The sequence below is a fragment of the Colletotrichum karsti genome (assembly GCF_011947395.1).
Source record: "Colletotrichum karsti strain CkLH20 chromosome Unknown Scaffold1, whole genome shotgun sequence".
In the NCBI taxonomy this organism is placed as follows: Eukaryota; Fungi; Ascomycota; class Sordariomycetes; order Glomerellales; family Glomerellaceae; genus Colletotrichum; species Colletotrichum karsti.
Genome location: NW_024065901.1, coordinates 89,565 through 106,549, shown reverse-complemented (window position 1 = coordinate 106,549; position 16,985 = coordinate 89,565). Strand labels below are relative to the sequence as shown.

The 16,985-nt window shown below is 49.2% G+C and overlaps 1 protein-coding gene across 1 annotated transcript; it reads left to right on the top strand.

The window, feature by feature from the left end:
• Positions 1 to 7,639: 7,639 nt before the first annotated feature.
• Positions 7,640 to 8,704, top strand: CkaCkLH20_00018 (uncharacterized protein; the record flags this gene model as incomplete). Its single annotated transcript, XM_038882738.1, has 1 exon — positions 7,640 to 8,704. One exon carries the CDS (start codon positions 7,640 to 7,642, stop codon positions 8,702 to 8,704), a length of 1,065 nt encoding a protein of 354 aa, XP_038751443.1.
• Positions 8,705 to 16,985: the final 8,281 nt, after the last annotated feature.

The window sequence follows — 16,985 nt, the reverse complement described above, 5'->3', positions numbered from 1 at the left end:
AATTCTCCGATGTCTCTTGAGTGCCAGAAACCGGAAGCGAGCCAATCTGGGCCAAGTGATGGTTCTGCTTCGAAATGTTGTTTCATTCAGACAGCAGCCCTCATCCCGGGTTCTATGGTCTGAGCCTTCGCCGAATGATTTCTTTGGTGCGAATAGGGTGTCTGATCTCGTGACAAGGGTGCTAAGACAGACATTGGAGGCGCCAAAATATGGGAAACTGTGCATGGCGCTGAGCGTTTGGCTGGGTTGGGGTAGGGCGACAGGCTGTTGGCTGGATGATCGACGCGATCGGCCGGCCGTTATCAAGGCTCTCTCTGCCGTGGGTTTCATGAGCTGCCGTGTAGGCGTCGTAGCGCGGCAGCTGCAGCACATGCATACATTGCAGAGCATAGATTGCGAAATTCGAATGTGGTTGAAGCTTCGGTCTCGGTTCAGATTTGCATCGTAGGTCTGGACCCTGACCCCCGACTGTTCAGACAATGGATCTGAATCACTCGACTAGGGAGACCAGATCTGGAACCATGATCTTGAACGATCTACGAAGAGCAACGGGTCGTTCGCTTCGTATGGGCCATCAATTGGCAGTCCAAGGCCCCAGAGCTGCGATGAGGTCGAGTGACTAGCTCATGAGAAGGTCACATGCGAAAACGGTTAGAACCCGGCGTCCAAAGGCGAGTGGAAATCGCCGAGGAAAGTCCTCGGATTGGGCTGCAGACTGGACGCAGCAACACCAGAAGTGAGGCGGAGGCTTGGGTTGGCAAGTAGCAGCATACTGGATGGCAGGCGTCCAAAGCCAAAAGGTTTTCGAATTGATCGACAGGATGCCAGAGATTCCCAACGGAGGTCCGAGGGAAGACAAGGGTTTCGATATCGTGTATGCGGGTAGTCGAGGCTGGGCAGGTAGATTTCTTGACGTAAGGTGGCTCTTGACAGGCGGAGTAGTCAAGGGCGGTGAATGTTGCAGTTTCCAGCTTAGCAGGTGGCAGGTATCGCTCGCGGCAGAGGCAGATGATGGACCTTGGAAGATGAAGCGGCCGTGTGTTGGCTGTGTGTGGTCGGGTGCATATCGTCAGAAAGGTGAGGCAGAGGCAGATGCAGCAGCAGAGGGCAGCTCAATGCAGGCTGACGCGATTGTGATGGCGTATAGCAATAGCAGTGGCCGTTGCCTTTTCCCGTTGCCGATGCCGATGCAGAGTCGAAGGGTGTTGGAAAGTGGTGGTGTTGGTGTTGGTGTTGGTGATGTGAGCACTGATGCCGGATGCTGGATGTTGCAGATGTGCTGGGACTCATTGAGGAGCGTGTGTCCGCAGGATGCGCAGGCACAGGCTCAGGCACAGGCACAGGCATAGTCGGTAGTGGGTGCAGTAGGTGCAGTTCGTGGGACGACGGCTGGTAGATGTGTTTCGAAACATGGGATTCTAGAAATCGGGGAGAAGATGAACCACGGACGCTGTTGGGTTGGCAGAGCGGGGAGCTAAGCATGGCATGTCGAGTTGTTGCTTGTTAAACTTGACAAGAGGTTGCAATACGATATCGATGTCGATGTCCATGTCAGGTTGCAGTTCCGTTGCGTCGGAGCACGTCCGGGAGCGAGCGGGAATGGGAGGGACAAGGACAAGGGCAAGGAGAGGGAGAAAGCGAGGAAAGGTATCTCCAGCGTACCTTACTTGCCTAACCGGAATGATGATAGCGGGGACAAAGTCGCACCGGCTTCCGACCTTCCCGTTGGTGCCCCTGCCCTTCGCCGTCCTGCCGTGTCCCTTCCTCCGTGACCTCCGTCTCTTGCTGAGAGGCATGTGGATCACGTCCGGTCTTTTTCTTTTTCCCCTTTTTATTCTCCCCGAAAATGAGTACTTGGACAATGGTGCAAGTACCTTGCTTGATCTAGATGATTTGTTGCCATGGAATGCCTTGAGCAACGGTCCCTGGTAGACTGAACACGGCACCCTCTACACACACGCTGCGAATATTCCTAGTATCGAAGGATCAAACAAGTGCCTTGCCCGGAACAGAACGCATCCAGACACCTTACTTGCTTGGATCGCGAACCATCTCTTGGTATTCTTGATGCTTCGTCTCCAAGTCCAGTCCAAGGACCACCCCATCATCAGGCATGCCAAGCAACTGACTCGATTAGAGAGAGCTATGGTCTCTCTAGCCACTTGGGCCACCAAAGACGAGGGCACTGAGATCACCCGACATCTCGAGCCCTTCCGTCACATTGAACTTGGGTTAATCTGGGCCTAACCTGTCAACACAATAAGGTAGGTCAGGCACCCAACTGCGGACGAGATGGCAATAAACTCTGTGCGCGGTCCCGGACCACTGGCCACCCGTTTGCCTGATGCAGTACGCTGCGAGAGTTTCGGCAGGCGGTAACGTATCGTCTGCCTCCCTCCTGTTCGTCTCAGGAACTGCGGACATTGCGTGGTTCTCCCGTCATCGCCATGGGCTGGAACTCCTACGCCCCAGCGATCTATGCTCGGTGCCAATGTTCTTCCCACCTCGCCCACCGACCTAACAGCCAAACACCACCGCCTGTGCTGCCAGACGACAGATTCCATGCTTCTGAATCGCTGCTTCATCCGAATGACTTGGGTCCGAGGAGGCGGAAGGGAGCAAAAGAAAAGCCGTGAACTGAGGGACGCCTTCTCAAAAAGGAAAGCAGAACGTGGGGACACGGCGTCGACCTGGACATATCGGATTGTCAACTCCTTTAGCCTCTGGAGTTCAATGACTTTGATATCCAGCAGAGTGAGACATCTAGTGATGACGAGCACACTCGGAAAATCCAAGTAAACAGCCATCTCTTCATTTCCGATTCCAAGCCATCTGAATCACAATAACGGGCCGTCGAGGGACTCGCCAAAACTTAATGCGCCTCCCAAAAGACCGAAGAGTCAATTCCTAGTGGTGGTTGTTATATCCGAAGGAAGTATGTCTTTCCTTCATCTCAGCTGTCGCCAAGCCAGGTGCATCACATTTTGACGTGAAGTGAACATGGCGCGGATACGATGGACCGTTGCACTGTTATCTGTGAGCCTGTCGTCGAATACCTTAAGTTGAGCAAACATAGGCGCAGGGCAGCAGGGCAGCAGGACGAGGCAGGGCAGTCAGCCTGCCACATGCAGACACAGATTTACCTTATCACAACCAGGGCAGGGCGTCTTAGACATGTCGCTCGTCATTTGATAGAGTTTAGGATCTGACACTGAAGTAAAAGAAACAAGGTCTTTGTCCTTGTATCGTGTCTTGAAGTCTATACCGTCCTTCAGAACACCGGACTTTGGTAGGTGAGAAAACGAAGATTGATTGATGCATCACCCGATGACCTGGTCCCGATACCGCATATCCGTAATGCAAAGTCGGGCAACGCATGTCGACTGGCTTCGTGCAGCACGCAGCGCAGCGCAGATGGCTGCACAGAGTCTACCTGAGCACCGGTACGGTACGGTAGGGTACGGTCTGGCTGTATTGATGATATGCTGTGAGCACAGAATACGTTAGCAAGCATGAGCATGCATTGAATTTATCCCACAATTCATTTGGAGTTATGGCCTCCTTCAAGTTCGTGATTTGGATTCCATGCCAGCGTGCCGGATCCCCGTCTCCCTGGCTGACACTAAAGCTATCTAGTATCGTATAGACAGGGTGAGAGAATACGGCGACGCGTGCTGGAGATCATTACCTCGTATGCTGTGATGGAAACGCACGTAGACCCCGGTTGCCTCTTGTGGACTACACTATTTGGCGCTTCTCCAAGAACGCCTCATTTGCAACGTGGACGGCGAAGAAAAGCATGATGCGCATGAAAGAAATCAAATAAAAATAAGAAAAGAGATAGGAATTCGACTCGACTGGTACGAATACCTGTCTACCTACCTTATTAGCAGGGGAGAAGATGGACGCGATACGTACCGGATATGATATGGCCCAAGCTCCATCCATCATGGTCAAGGGGAGGAAAGGGGATTTTTTTTGGGGATCTCACTCACCCCGACCGACATTGAGAATCAACTTGTGGAGGAGTGGAGGGAGGGTGGGAGGGCCCCTGCTGGCGGATGCTGCAAGACCAGGGGTCCGACTTTCGTGTCGTGCATTCCGCTCTATACCATTCTTGGACATCTCACTAACACAGGAAACGGAGTGGGAGGAAGCAGCTAGGACGCATTGCAAGGGAAGAGAGAGAGAGAGAGAGCAGGGGAGGAGCATAAAGTGCTTCCTCGAGGTAAGGCCACATGTAATACGTACTTGGGCACTTCGGATACCGTCAAGGCATACATACATTCAAGTCGATGACAGGATTGTTTGGTCTGACTCTCACAGTGCCACTCTGTACATAGGGATATGGTCACTAGTAAGGCAATCATGCAGTTGCAGCTGAGGAAATGCACAATCAATTGGCATGGGAGTATCTATGTAAGATAGATACCACAATACATTAAATACCGTAGATAGAGAACAGCAATGTCAGCCCAGCATCTGTCTGTTGGTCACATGATGTGAGACTGCCAGAGACAGGTACGTATTTCACCTTCGTCTTACCTTATCCATTGGCTGACGTTTCGTTGTTTCGTTGTTTTGCCGTTTTCCATTTCTTTCTCCTTCCTCGGGCTTGCGGGACGAGACAGCCACTAATGTAGGTAGTAGTAGTACGGGTAGAGGAAAGGCACGTTCCTCGTGCTTAACCGATTTCCCGCTGTCTTCCAATTCATCACAAGCTGGATCTCACTTTCCACCCCGAATTGCCTATCCGTAGACAGCACCAAGTCTGCCAATCAACCAATGTTGCCGTTCCATTTCCTTCGGGTTGTCTCGAACCGTTTTCCAACCTCCAACCCATGCCCGCCGGGCTATCAACAACACCGCACCTGAATCTGACATTCATCCCACTTATCCCACTTCCAAACTCCGTCTTTCCTCCGCCTTTTACCCCAGAGACATACAGATCACCTTAGCTTGCACACCTAGCGCCCTCTCCTCGAAACAATGGAATCGACATGACAATGGAACAACCAGCCAACATTAGACTGCGCCCGTACCGACATCCGCGCCCCGAGTATCCAACCAACCAACCAGCCTTGCCAACCGTCTCTTGGCGTCCGTTCCCCTTCCGTCCTCCTCTTGATCTCGCCCCCCGTTGACGACGTCGACGTCGACCTCGCACACTCCTTGGCCCTCAGACCAACGCCTGATCTGTTCCAATCGGCCGAGCCATTCCACCACACGGCCTGTCCTCGTTGCCCGGCTTACGGAACTACGGCGACCACTTCAGTATCCTATCCCGTTTATCCTTTTGGCCCAATCCGATCTTCCCCCTGCCCTCTTCTGGTCCCCGAAGGGCGAAGGAAAGCCTTCACACGGATACAATCCTTATTCCCCCCCCACGGCTCGTTTCCCTATGTTCATTGCCCATTCAACGTTCGTCGTCGACAGGCTCAGGCTTTGCCCTTTGACCTGGGTCCGCCCGAGCTCTCGCTGCCCACAGATACGCCTGAGCTGTTATGGCCTTGCTCTACATATTTTTGCCCTACTTACCCTTCGGTACCTTGCGTGCCTTATTCGACCTTACCATGCGTCCAATGTACATACCTATGCATGGGCATAGCAGGCAAGAGACCTGATTGCACAACCCGAGTTATTCAATTTGTCCAGCGTCATCACTCCCATTCCATTGCCCCAGTTTCCCGTCTACGTCCATTTTACTTTTTCTTACGCCAACTTGGAACGAACCGTTTGTACCGTCCCACGTCTTTACCTTATCCTTGAGCAGGGTACCCCATCCCTATCTCCGGGAGGGTCGTAGCTTCAGCTTCTCAGCTTCGGACAGCACGCACCCACCATCACCACCATCTGCCCAGGACTACCTTACTATCAACAACGGCACACAGTACAGCGCACCAGAGGCCGCAATCCAGGGATCACCCATCCGCACGAGCCAACATTCGTCGTCTTCATTCACACTGCCCCTTGTTCTCCAGTCATACTTGTTCAGCCGCTTGACGGATGAGGATGAGGATGATCATCAACATCCGTCCACCCATCCTACTCCGGCAATCTGGATGTCGATATGGGGAACTCCCATTTGCATCCACTACCGGCAGAATCTTGCCATGGCCAACTTGAAATGGGGAAAGCTGGAGAAGCTGAAATCGGCAAGAAACAATGGCCATCATCCCCTCCTCTCTCTACACATGCATCTGAATGCCTTCCTTGTCATGTCTCCGCTCTCTCTTCACACCGGCTCGGGCAAGTGCCACCTACGTTGATTGCATGCCCAGTTAAGGCATCATCCGGCCCAAATCGTCTTAACCATGCCTCAACCGGTTCTGTTGGCCTAACTTTTCAGTTTTGTTTTGCCTCCGTGCTGAGCTGTCGGCTGGGTGCCGAGTCTGTTTCTCTTGGTCAGGTTACCTCGCCCAAGCGGGCGAGCGAGCTCTAGCCTGCGCGGAACAGAGAATTATCCAATCCTCTTGCACTTGAAAGTCCAGGGTCTCTGCGAGAGAGCCAGCCCATGTCCACCACACCCAACGATGGCCGAAAGATACTTGGCCTTGCAATACTGCCAGGTCAGTACACGGCACTTTTCTTATTCCCTTAAACTGTTCTTAGTCGGTCCTCGTTCTTACACATAACTGGTTTGCACAAGACACTCTCACCCAAGCTGGCATACCGCATAGAGACACACCTTTATGTTAAGACAAGACTCTCTCGATGTGTGTGTGCCTGTCTCCTCTGCCTCTGGCGTGGGCCGTCCAGATCTACCTTGGTCCCTTCTGCCCACGCCCTCTCACCCAAGGTCTCAGCCCCCATGTACATGGACTTGTACCTCCTCCAGTCTGTATAAGCCAACGGCATAGCATATCTAAATCAGGCCTTCGCTTTTTTAACCGTTCAACGTCCGCTCCTTCTCGTCCACGTCTCATGCCTCTCGCTCTTACAAGCTACTTCTCTCGTCCCTTCATCAAGAAACACCCGGACTCTCACTCCATGCTCGTCCCTCTTGGACTCTGGGTAATGGCCGTGACCGTTTCTGTTCCTGTTTCGTGACCCCGTTTTTACATCTTGGTTGTCGTCGTCGCCTGTCTACCTCGCAGCCGGCCAGATTCCGCTCACTTTCGCCCTTGACCACGATCCGTGGGCCTCGGGGCTCTTCCCGCACTTCATCGCACCCTTACACGAAGCCTGAATAGTGCTTTCTAATCCCGCTCCGCCTTACACGCACTCGATCCTCACACAGACATCTCACTCGCACCGCCTTCAGAACTTTAATACTCTCCGCCCTTGTCCATTTCTTTAATAGTGGCTTGCCCCTCCGCCTTCACTTCATCCTCCGGACCTGTACTTCTTCGTTAGACCAAAGATACCCTTCATTTCTTTATTTCTTTCTTCAAGAGTTGATCTTTTACCGTTTGAGAGATACTCGTCTTAATCAACAATGTCTTCAAGCAAGCCCCGACAACCTCGCCTTCGGGCTTCTTGCGACGGCTGCTTTCTTGCCAAGGTCAAATGCTCCAAGGCGCGGCCCATCTGCTCAAGATGCCTTGCCTGCGGCCTCGAATGTCGATATTCGCCCTCTAGCAGGGCCGGAAAGCCCAAATCTGACAACAGCGCACCGAGCCACGCCAACACCGTTCACATGGACATGACCGACCTTTCCCCCATAATGGACGAGAAGAACATGATGTTTGCTCAGCACCCGGGTGGCATGTACAAGATGGAGCCCGGTTGGCACACCCCGAACAGCATGGAGGGTGCCATGACCAGAAACCCGTCAATTTCGTCCGGACTAGCTCTCTTGGGCGTCGACGACACGACACCCAGAGACCGCCAAGATCACACATCCGATATGTACGGGGGCGCCATGCCATGGACACCTCCTAACGACTTCTCCGGAGCTCCCTATCCCGACATGACGATGGCTACCGCACACATGGGCCCTCATCACAGCCGATCTCAGTCGATGGATATGGCCATGACTGCTCATATGGCGCCATGGGGAGACGCGACACAACCTGACGGTTTGATGCAACATGACGGTCTGATGCAATATGGCGCTATGCAAACGCCCAACACCATGGCCGCAGCAGCATATTTCCCGAGCCCATCAACCACACCTAACATGCGACCAGCCGTCAGACACAAGTCCTCAAACTCGGGAGGAGGTGGCTCATGCACTTGCTTCACCGTCTGTCTTCAATCTCTCCAAGCTCTTCACAACGCATCTTCGCCCTCGACACCGCCATTCGACCTCGTCCTTTCTCTCAACCGCAAAGCCGTCGAAGGATGCGCCGCGATGCTCTCCTGCGCACGCTGCATGAGTCGCTCAGGAACCCACACCGCCGCGATGCTCCTCGCAACCGTCATCGGCAAGATCACCAGCTTCTACAAGAACGCCAGCCACACCTACTTCGACAACGGCATGCTGCAGCAAACGGTCAACCAGCTCAGTCCCGGAGGCGGCCTCGGCGTCAGTCTCGGAGCTTACACGCTCGGAGGTGAGGACGGAAGGTGGCTCGAGCTCGAGATCCTCAACCGCGAGCTTCGCAAGCTGGAAGAGGTCTACGCTCAGTTCCGTGAGGTTTGTGCCGATCTCTCGGAAGACCCAGAGGTCAGCAAGGCTATGATTGGTTACCTTGGCCACAGCCTGGGTACCACCCTCGAAGTCGTCAGCCATCGCAAGGGAGACATGAGCTATGCTTAGCCACGCACCGACCAGCACGCGCATCATCAAAAACCAAAACGGCATACGGACACAAAAAAAGAAGGATGAGAGTTAATCCATCTTCCGGAAGAAGGAAGATGACCCTGGGGCTCTCGACACGACCGATACGAGCATTTTACTACCCACTACTTACAACAAGGAGTATCTATGGAGAGGCGAACTGTGGATTATTGGAACGGACTTTTTGGATTGAATATCTTGTACATTTTAACTTCCTGGGCGTTGAACAATCTTCTTTTTTTCCTAGCAGACCAGGCGAAATATGGGTGGCATATTCTCTTTTTCCCTCTTCGCGAAAAGACTCATGCTTTCAGGCGTGGCATTCACGAACGAAGTCACTCGTTACGGGCAACACGATAGAATCTCGGGGGACTGGACAGACGGATGGACGGATGGAGGGACGGACAGACACAAAAAAAAGTGCACGGTCATTTGGATCAGATCATCAATGGCAAAGCAGAACGTATATTCTTTTTCTCTTCAAAAATCTTCGGACAAATAATTGATATCTTCGGATTATTTTCTTCTCACTTTGCTTCCTTAATCCTCATCCTCTCTTAGTCATTTTTGATATCATAGCGGAAGATCATCATGGAGTCTATGCTTTGAAGCAATGAGTAGAGTGGGGCGGCGGTTCATCGGAAGGAGTCAGAGTATATTCTCCATCTCCATTGTGCGTTTGCGGAGTTTATGCCGTCAGCCTGTTGTTTGTCGGACGAGCATGTGGAGGAGGCAAAGGCGTAGATGAATAATGGTCGAAGCAGCCGCAAGCAAGCACAAGCACGAAACGGAAATAGCAAAGAGTAGGAATCGAGAAGCGCCAGGGAGGAGGAATCAGATAGGAATCGAAAGATGCGTCATCATCATGCCTTAACACAGAAAGACGAGCATTTGCGAAAGAGAGAACGCGCGCGCGCGCGCGCTTGCTCGTCTTCCTTCTACACCACACACGTACGTACACCGGGATCTGACGCAACCTCGATCGCTTTGCTTCATGTGTCTGTCTCACGGGAGGCAATGCGGCAGCGTTAGGTCCGAATACTCGCTTGTGCTATGTTGCTTGCTGATGGCGGTAGAAGAAACGAAGAGAGGGAAGAGGTTGGGTAGCACAATGGGCTTCTTCCTCCGTGTCCCCCTCCTCCACCACGTGCGTTTTCTCTGTCAAGGTGGTTGCAGGCTGATTGTCGAAGTGGTTGCATTAGCCTTGCCGGGCTACTACCTACTACTACTACTACTATCCATATCCCACGTCTTATGCCTCTCGGCACTGGGCCCGATTGATTTTCTGGTCTAGTCCCAGGCACACACACGCACGCACACGCGCGCACTTACACACGTCCCTCTTCGCTCCCGTACGATGGTCACTCATCCATTCGTCTTCGTCGTCGTCGCGCCATGTTCTTCCAGCGGACCGTTGAGAGACACGCAGCTTTCCTTGGTTGCTTCTTATTCCCGCCCGCCTTCCTTCCTTCCGCGCGGGCAGTGGCACTGGCACTGGCGTTGGCGTTGGCGTTGGCGGCGGAACTCTCTTTTTTTTTGACGCCTTCTCTCTTCTTGTTAGCTTGTGATTTTGTGGCTGACGTGACGGGATCACCACAGTCGCACGGGCGTTTGGAGATGTCCGGAAGGACGTGAGGAATTCGGGGAGGGGGCTTATTTCATGCGGCGGCGGCGGCGGCGACGAATTACGTGTTTTTGCTTCTCGAAGCTGTGTCCAATTATCCTTGGCTGAGCCGTTTTCCCAGTCCTGTTCAGCGTTTCTGAACGTGCGACAGAGTTGATGACGGTGGCTTGGTAGCTTGGACCGGAACGGGGAATGAGGAATCAGCAGTAGAATATTCCCCGACGCAGGGTCAAGATTCGTTCTTCTTGGTGACCTATAACAGTCTTGTTTGATGACGTTCCACGAGTTCCGTGAGTTGGGCAGCATGAATTGTTTTGGGGCTGTTTTACGGCTGAAGGGAGGAAACATGTGAGAAGGAGCGGATATGTTCCGACAATATCAAGATCGAGGGCGGGCTATTTGCGTACGATGGAAGGTATACAGAATCCTGCGTTGTGGATTTGGGGCTGAAGCCTGTACTCCCGTATCTTTGAGATAAAGACAACGGGACGATTATTGATCAGTCCGATGCCAGCTGCCGGCCGAGGCTGAGGAGCGGGCAACGGTAGAGCCAGGCTCAGATGTTCGTCTTGTGCTGCTGGTCATGCTGAGCTCAGTGTTGAATATGTCAGACCCAGAGGATCGGAAGAAAGAGAAGTGAGCACGGATGCGTTGATGATGAGAGAATGTAGTTCTGGCCTGCATGACATGAGGCAACGGCGCGATGTACAAGGTTGACAAGAGCTGATCAGGCGTGCTCGAGGCCCAAGCTCGCGGCTCGCCCTGACGATGTTCGTTATGCAAGAACGAGGGTAGAACAGTTCGGCTCGAGAGTCCAGAGCTCACGGCCTTCGTTCCCTGCTCTCCCGACCAGAGCTCTGGGAACTGAGGGGACATAGCCCACTCGAGAAGAGGCCGGAGAATCGAAGCAGGGGAAAAGCGTATCGAAGACACACGTGGGGTTCGGAAGAGCTCGCCGAGAGGGCCCGTTTCAAGAGCTGTGCCCTCATCTATGTTCAGGCCTCTCACAAAGTAGGTGCTGATTGACTAACATGTCGGATGTCCTGACGTTGCAGGAACTCTGATAGGAGGGGGTTTCAACTGGCTGACGGTAACGCTTGCCGCGGATGCCGGTTTGGCGAGGCAAGACGACGAGGGAAATCGGCTTGTCAAGACTGCTGCAACATTATGCCAATGCCTGGGATGAATTGGGAATCAATCCATAGGTAGACTGTTTCAAGCTTGAAAAGAGAAGACGAGGTCTTGTTCGACATGAAGAATTGGAATCAACGTAGTGGATTCAGGAACGAGGCTGGGAATAAACGAATGAACAGCAAACTGTCAGCACTTGCTTCAGCTACCCTGAAGGATCCGCCAGAATTCATGCGTTAACATGATTCACATGAAAGAAAATCCAACTGTTCGGTTCAGGGATTGTCGGGTACCTATGTTATGAACAGCCTCACGAACCTACGGAGTCGAGGCCTAGAGATGGCCTGTGATGGTGCGAGCTGACAGGGGACGAACAGCAACTTTACTGCGATTAACTTTTGTCAATCAGAATAAGACAGGCGTCGAAATTCGAGATTCTTGTAGTTGGTTGCCGAAAAAGGCAAGTCCATGAGAATATGGCGAACGGTTGGTAGTTGCGCGTCCTGTCTTTGATTCGAGTCTCCAACTCTGACTCCAACCGCCGCCACCATCGATTCAACCCCTGGTCTGTTCGGAACTGATCGCCTTCTCCACTTGTCAAAGGCCACCAGGCCGGCAGCAGGCCACCGCGGAGAGGGATCTTCGATGAAGCAGCTTCCCGTGCCCCTAGAACATGCTTCCATGTGCGCAGATCTCGGGACATTGTGCTTTTCGTTTGTCAGTCCATCAAAGATGGTTATTAGACCAGGCGACTTCGTATCCTGGAGTCTAAGCCTGGATGATAGAGATATCTGATCTCAGGCCCTCTTTCGTGACTGTTGTGTCGCTCATTTTCCGTTGGGCAAACTCCGAGGTGACATGTCGGACGGTGAGTTGTACTTTGTGGAGTGAAGATCTTAGCTGAGCATCTCATTACTCCATTCACAGTGTCTGTACACCGGTATGCCTGCTGGGCGCTGCGAGCTTGTCTCTGGCAGAACAGGGTACAGTGTGCATTTGGTGACACAGTCAGATCCTATTTGCCGGAGCGTAACACCGTCAGACGGCGGGAGAATACGGCAGTCTTGTTTTGATCAAGAGAGAACCGTTGGTAGGCTGACAGGCTGCGAAGACTGGATTCGTTCCTTGAGGACTGTCCAGCAAAGATGACACAGCTGTCCTCGAAGGCGGCCGCTGTGATGTGCATGAAGTCTTGTCGAGGATTACTACGTAGGGCCGCCGTCGTACTTGCAAGCGGGTCGAATACCATGACAGCACGAGGCGGGGTTCCAACCAAGGCCGTGAACTGCCCCACTCGATCAACATGAGCCAAGTCTTTTGTTGTATCTTGTCTGTTCTCTCGAATCCCGGGCAATGTCTGGGCAGTGTCGGTTGCCAAAATGAACAGCTCAGCTGGCCGAGGGCAGCGAGGAGCAAGGATAGAGGACCGGATGAGGTAATGATTGTTCACGCCACTCGAATACCTAAGTGTAGTGTGGCCTCGCGGCCCTGCACAAGGCGAAGTACCTGGGGCCTGCAGGTAGCCAGCCTGGGCCCTCAGCAAAGCCCAAGAAGCCTCTGCATCGCCCAGAACGAATCAGAGTAGAGGAGGGATTGACTGGGTTGCTTCTTCGAGAGGGATTATGGCCGCCGAGAGTATTTTGCATAGGCGATCAAACAGTTCTGCTGACGTTTGCCGTGGGGCGTTGAATCGTGGGAAGAAGACGAGAAACGTTGTTGATAATGATGATGATGATGATGATGATGATGGTGGTGGGGGTGGTGGTGGACAGACGTCGAAAAATGTGGAGGGAACTCAGGTGCCCCCGCCCCCCACTTGCTGGACTGAGATCCACAATGTGGGATGAGGCTTAGTCATTAGTGTATCTTATCTTTTTCCCCACTTTAGTGGATCACATCTCGACGCAATCACCAGCGGAAAACACCATCTCAAGGAAGGACTTCCTTCGGTGTTCCGCAAAGGGCGACGTACAGCATGCAACACGTAGAATCCGGAATGCGCCTTTCCAATTTTTCCTCTTTCCTCTCAACTGTTCCAAACAACCCGCAAACGACAAGAGCAACAGACGACACGAGGAGAAGTGAAGTGCACCGCTTCGTCTTCTTCTCTCTGGTCTTCGTCTTCGTCTTCGGGGCTGTGATAAGTGACCAACGCAGCTTCCTCCGCCACTTCCCTCCCGCACCTCCACCATCATCTTCTTCGTCTGACCTCCCCTGTGTTCTTCATCATCAGCTCTCAGTTGCACCCGCGAAGGTACCTTCATCACCTCATAGGTCAAGTGTCACCCTTCCTAGCCCCGAGCCATCTCACTGGCCCGACTCTTGAGCGAGGCAGTTAGATGCTTCTCTTTAGTCCTGTCAGTTGTTCTCCAGCAGCTTTTCCGCGTCAGCAAATTGGGAGTCATCCGCGAAGCCGCGCCTGTGCAACAACACCACCCTCATCTTCACCGTCAACACCACCACACGCCGCCATCCACAAACACAGAAATAAGCGGGCAGTTACACAAGGCCCAAAGCACACCAACACCGCAGCACCCTCGCCATGCGCCGTATGCAACCTGCAACATGCATCCGCACACCCGCACGCCCAACCTATCATTGACAGGAGATCTGCTTCCATTGGGTCAAGTCCAGAACCCTGTCGTTCTAGTTGCCAACCCTTGGTATGCGTTGTTGGTGGTCATCACTGGAACTCGATGGCCCTGGTCCGCGATGTCGTTGCCGAACACCAAGGCGTTTGATCAGCATATGGAGTGCTAGGTGGCCAGCATTGTGACCAACAATTTCCCGGTATTTGTGCGGTCGGTCCCGAAACAAGATCGAACCCGCCCCGTAAGAGTCAAGATCGACAAGCAAATACTCCTAGAAACTCTCCGTTCTCTCCACTGGGTCTCTGATCCTGGACCCGGATGCAACGCGAAGAGCAACCAAACCCGCGTTGCTTCCTGCTATGATTCTCGAAGACCATCTCGTAAGTGATTGCCTACTCATTCGTCCGTTTTTCTTTCATTTTCACAACGGAATTGGACACAATCGTCCAAAACGAAACGGTAGCGGTTGAGATCCTTGGCCTTGTCTCTGGATTGCGGATAAACCGTTCATGACCCAACGGTGTCTCATTGGCCTAGTTCCTGTGGCCAACGCTTATGCAGTAATCTTTCCTTCTTTCAATGACACTGCGTCTTATCTTCTGCATCTCTTCGTATTCTGGTTCATTCTGTTTCGCAAGCTAACGTCTTTTTAGCTTCTGAATCGCACATCACATCTCTCCGTATCCGCTGGTACGCATCTCTTCTCGCCCGACATATGGGCAGGCTTGCCATCGCCGCCTAATCTATTGTCCGCACTACCTCTGCGTCTGGTAAACCTACTCAAAATTTGCGACCTGCAATTGCCAAGAACCCCCACTGCAAACAACGAACCAGGACGTCACTCACAACACCATCCCGCGGTTCTGTCCCAAAAGGGCTCGGTCGCATTCAATAATTCGTCCTGATGGCTGAACTACAGGGGCTGTCCTAGCTCTAACAGTGACTTCAGCTGCGAAGGCCTAACGGCAACGCAGCCACGACGTCTTATACACCGAGACCTGCTTAATCCAACTGCACTCAGCTAGATAACACTGGCCACGTCTACAAGCCCTCCATATACGCCCGAAACGCCCGAGACTTATGACGATATTCAAACTTTGGCAGTTGCATTGTTCTGCGGGGACGCATGCGCTCACAAACGAGGCTGACGCTGCGTGATGCCGCTGACTGGCAGCATGCCGAGTCTATCTGATTTATGGTCTCAGAAAATAAGACTTTGTGTGGGTTTAGCCGGCAGAATCGGGCGGCGTAAGTGGGCGGTGTGAGGCCTAGCCTCCACCCCCACTATACTACTACTATTGCGTGCGCGCCCACTAGGCTAGAACTTCCCTTCTATATACTTAATATCTTATTACTAATAGAGCCCTATATTATATATATATAACCCTTTATAATATTAATACTAATTAGTAATTAACTTTACTATTATATTATTAAAACTATAAATTAATAAGGATTATTAAGAAGAAGTAATTTTTTATATTAATTATAAATCTTATAATCTATTAATAAATAAAACTATTATATTACTTAAAGGTATTATAATTCTATTTAGTTAATTATTACTAACTATTTAAAGGACTTTAGATCTATTTAAATAGCTATTATTACTTACTTAAAGATTATAATTATTTTTTATATCTATTATATATTAAATACTTTAAGTAAACTAATAGTTATTAATTAAGCTAAATAGTAAAGAGATTTATAGTAAATAGACCTCTTTTTTTATTATAAACTTTATTATAATATTATTACTTTTAATAATAATTATAAAAATATTATTATTAACTTCTTTAAGTTTAAAATAAATAAGCTTATTAATTTAGTCTTATTAGCTTTTAAATTAATTTTAATATAATAAAATAGTTATTATTTTTATTTCTACTTAAGTAATAAATATAAATAGTAAAGTTTTATAATCTCTATATATTATAATAAGCTATTAATAATAATAACTATTCTCTTTTATTCTCTATTATTTTTAATATTTATTTATTTAGCTTAAATAATTAATAAGAAGTTATTACTTTTAATATTTAAAAAACTACTTTATTTATTATTATTATCTATATACTAAATAAGATATATAAATAAAGCTTAATTTAGAATTAAAACCTATTAAAAAGGCTTATTTAGATATATAATTATAAAGAATTTTTTATATATTTATTATTTAGCTAACTTTTATATTAATTAATAATATTATTAATCCCTCTCTTAGTTATATTAATATAGAATATAAAAATAATTATTACTACCCTCTTTAAAGATAACTAAATAAGCTAAAAAAGTAATAATTAAGTATTAATCTCTTATTTCAATACTTTTATATTTTATAATTTCAAGTAACTTTATTATAGGTATTTAATATACCTTAAGACCTTTAGAGATAATAATAATACTATTTATAATATATTTCCCCTCTTATTATTATTTATTATTTTTACTTTCTATTTATTTAAAATAAATATTTAATAAATAAAAAGTATAAAAACTCTATTTAAATATTATATATAATATTATACTATTTTATAATATTATACTTTAAATATAAGTTATAAATTATATATTAATAACTTTTAGAACTTATAGACTAAAAGGCTTAACTTAAATATATAGCTATAAAGATTTTATTTTTATTACTATTTAAAGTAGGATTTTATAATAATAAATAGTCTAAAAACTATTATATTCCTATTTAGAGATCTATTATAGCTAAAATATAAAAGAGATAATCCCTTCTTATTATTTCTATTACTAAATAAATAAATAAAACTAACTCTATATTTATTTTTTACTTATTAAACCCTTTATTATACTCTATAATTTAAAGTAACTTTATTATAAATACTTATTATACTATAGAGACCTTAAGAGACTATTTATAATAATATTATTTAAATACTTTATA